The sequence below is a fragment of the Nestor notabilis genome, unplaced genomic scaffold (assembly GCF_000696875.1).
Source record: "Nestor notabilis isolate BGI_N333 unplaced genomic scaffold, ASM69687v1 scaffold25007, whole genome shotgun sequence".
Classification (NCBI taxonomy): Eukaryota; Metazoa; Chordata; class Aves; order Psittaciformes; family Psittacidae; genus Nestor; species Nestor notabilis.
The window spans coordinates 4,177-6,146 of record NW_009935555.1 but is presented as its reverse complement, the minus strand read 5'-3'; the positions used below and the strand labels follow the sequence as shown (position 1 = coordinate 6,146).

At 58.3% G+C, this 1,970-nt stretch overlaps 1 protein-coding gene across 1 annotated transcript in view; it reads left to right on the top strand.

Annotated features, from left to right (window-relative positions):
* Positions 1–990: 990 nt before the first annotated feature.
* The window catches only part of ASB8 (ankyrin repeat and SOCS box containing 8), a 1,799-nt gene continuing 819 nt past the window's right edge, over positions 991–1,970 (top strand). The window contains exon 1 of the mRNA XM_010017906.1: positions 991–1,102. Coding sequence (XP_010016208.1) covers positions 1,016–1,102 — 87 coding nt within the window. The 5' untranslated portion in view covers positions 991–1,015. The remainder of the gene's footprint in view (positions 1,103–1,970) is intronic.

Below are 1,970 nucleotides of genomic sequence, written 5' to 3'. Positions count from 1 at the left end.
GGCTGGGGCAGCTGGAGAAGAGAAGGATCCTAAAGGGGAGACCTTGTTGTGGCCGTTCAGTGCTTAAAAGGGGCCCATAAGAAAGATGGGGAGAGACTTTCCAGCAGGGCCTGTAGGGACAGGACGAGGGCTGGTGGGTTTAAACTGAAAGAGGAGATTGAGGCTGGATGTGAGGAAGAGATTGCTCACAATGAGGGTGGTAAAACCCTGGCACAGGCTGCCCAGAGGGCTGGTGGCTGCCCCATCCCTGGACATATCCAAGGCCAGGCTGGACGGGGTTCTGAGCAACCTGATCTAGTTGAAGATGTCCCTGCTCACTGCAGGGGGGTTGGACTAGATGAGCTTTAAGGTCCCTCCCAACCCAAACTATTGCATGATGATTCCACGATCCCATAGGTCACTCCTATGGGCACTGGAGAGCCCTGGCTGAGCCTGATGACTCTGGGCAGCTGCTGAGCTATTTTGGGTGATGAGGCCTCTGCCGAGCATCATAAACCTCCTTGGAGACACCCTTTGAAAGCCACCGAGCCCCCGGGCTCAGCTCAGGGCTGTGTCCCACCAGCGATGCTCCCAGAGCCTCACTGGTGGCTTCTGAACCACTGTTGGTGAGGCAGAGACCCCGCTTCCCTTTCCAGCCCCCTGCTCTGTGCCCATCCAGACTCATACCGGCCACATTCCTCATCCTCTTGGAGCAGAGAGTTGGAATAACCAGCTCCATGGCTCACACCAGCCTCCTGCAGCCCTCGGGCATCGTTTAGTGCCGACGAGTTAACTAAAAGCAAGGCCTGGAGCAATGCCAGAGGCTGTCGAGAGCTTCTGCCCCTGGGGGAGCTCAGTGCAAGCCCTGAACCAAACCACAGGGAGCGTTAAGGACACTTCTCTGTTCATAACCCCCCTCTGATGGTGGGGCTGGAGATGCCTGAGCTGCTGTTTGGGTGGGAAGGGTTGGGCTGGGCAGGTTTGCTGAGCCCAGCTGGGGTCTGCTGTGCTCCTGCAGGGTGCAGATGTGAACTGCATGCACGGGACGCTGAAGCCGCTGCACTGCGCCTGCATGGTGGCTGATGCCGACTGCGTCGAGCTGCTGCTGCAGAAGGGAGCAGAGGTAAAGCCTTTAGACAACAAAACCCCGTGCTAAAAAGGCCAAGGGCCCTTTGAAACAGGGGTTGGGAAGTTGGGAGGCTGGGACTGGAGCTGATGGGTTTCCATGGCGCTGGTTTGGCGCTGGTGGAGGCCACTGAGAACCTCATGAGGTTCAACGAGGCCAAGGGCAAGGTCCTGCCCCTGGGTCAGGGCAGTCTCCAGCACAAACACAGGCTGGGAGACCTTAGAGCAGCTTCCAAAGGGGCTCCAAGAAACCTGGGGAGAGGCTTTCTCAAGGCATGGAGAGATAGGACCAGGGGAGTGGCTTTAATCTGCCAGAGGGGAGACTGAGATGAGCTCTGAGGCAGAAGCTCTTCCCTGGGAGGGTGCTGAGGCGCTGGCACAGGGTGCCCAGAGAAGCTGTGGCTGCCCCATCCCTGGCAGTGTTCAAGGCCAAGTTGGACACAGGGGCTTGGAGCAACCTGCTCTAGTGGAAGGTGTCCCTGCCCGGGGCAGGGGTTGGAGCTGGAGGAGCTTTAAGGTCCCTTCGAGCCCAAACCAGGCTGGAATTCTATGGTTTCATGCCCCCTCGTAGGGTAAAATGGGCCCCTGTGCAGGAGGGTGAGGGTTTATCATCCCAACGGGAGTGCAGTGTTTGTGCCTGAGGACGTGGGGGTGCCCCCTTTTCTGGGAGTTGGAAGCCTGAAGGAAATAAAACCTCTACATTGCCTCGCTTTTGGCACTTCCTTCTGGCCACTGCCAGGTTGGGCCCCTCCCCCCGCCTCATCTTCCCATACACTCAGTTTGGGATGTGGGAACGGTTTCATGCCGCGGGGCTGCTTCTGCCGCCACGAGGCTCGTTGATTCCCAAACCCCTTCTTCTCTCTCCC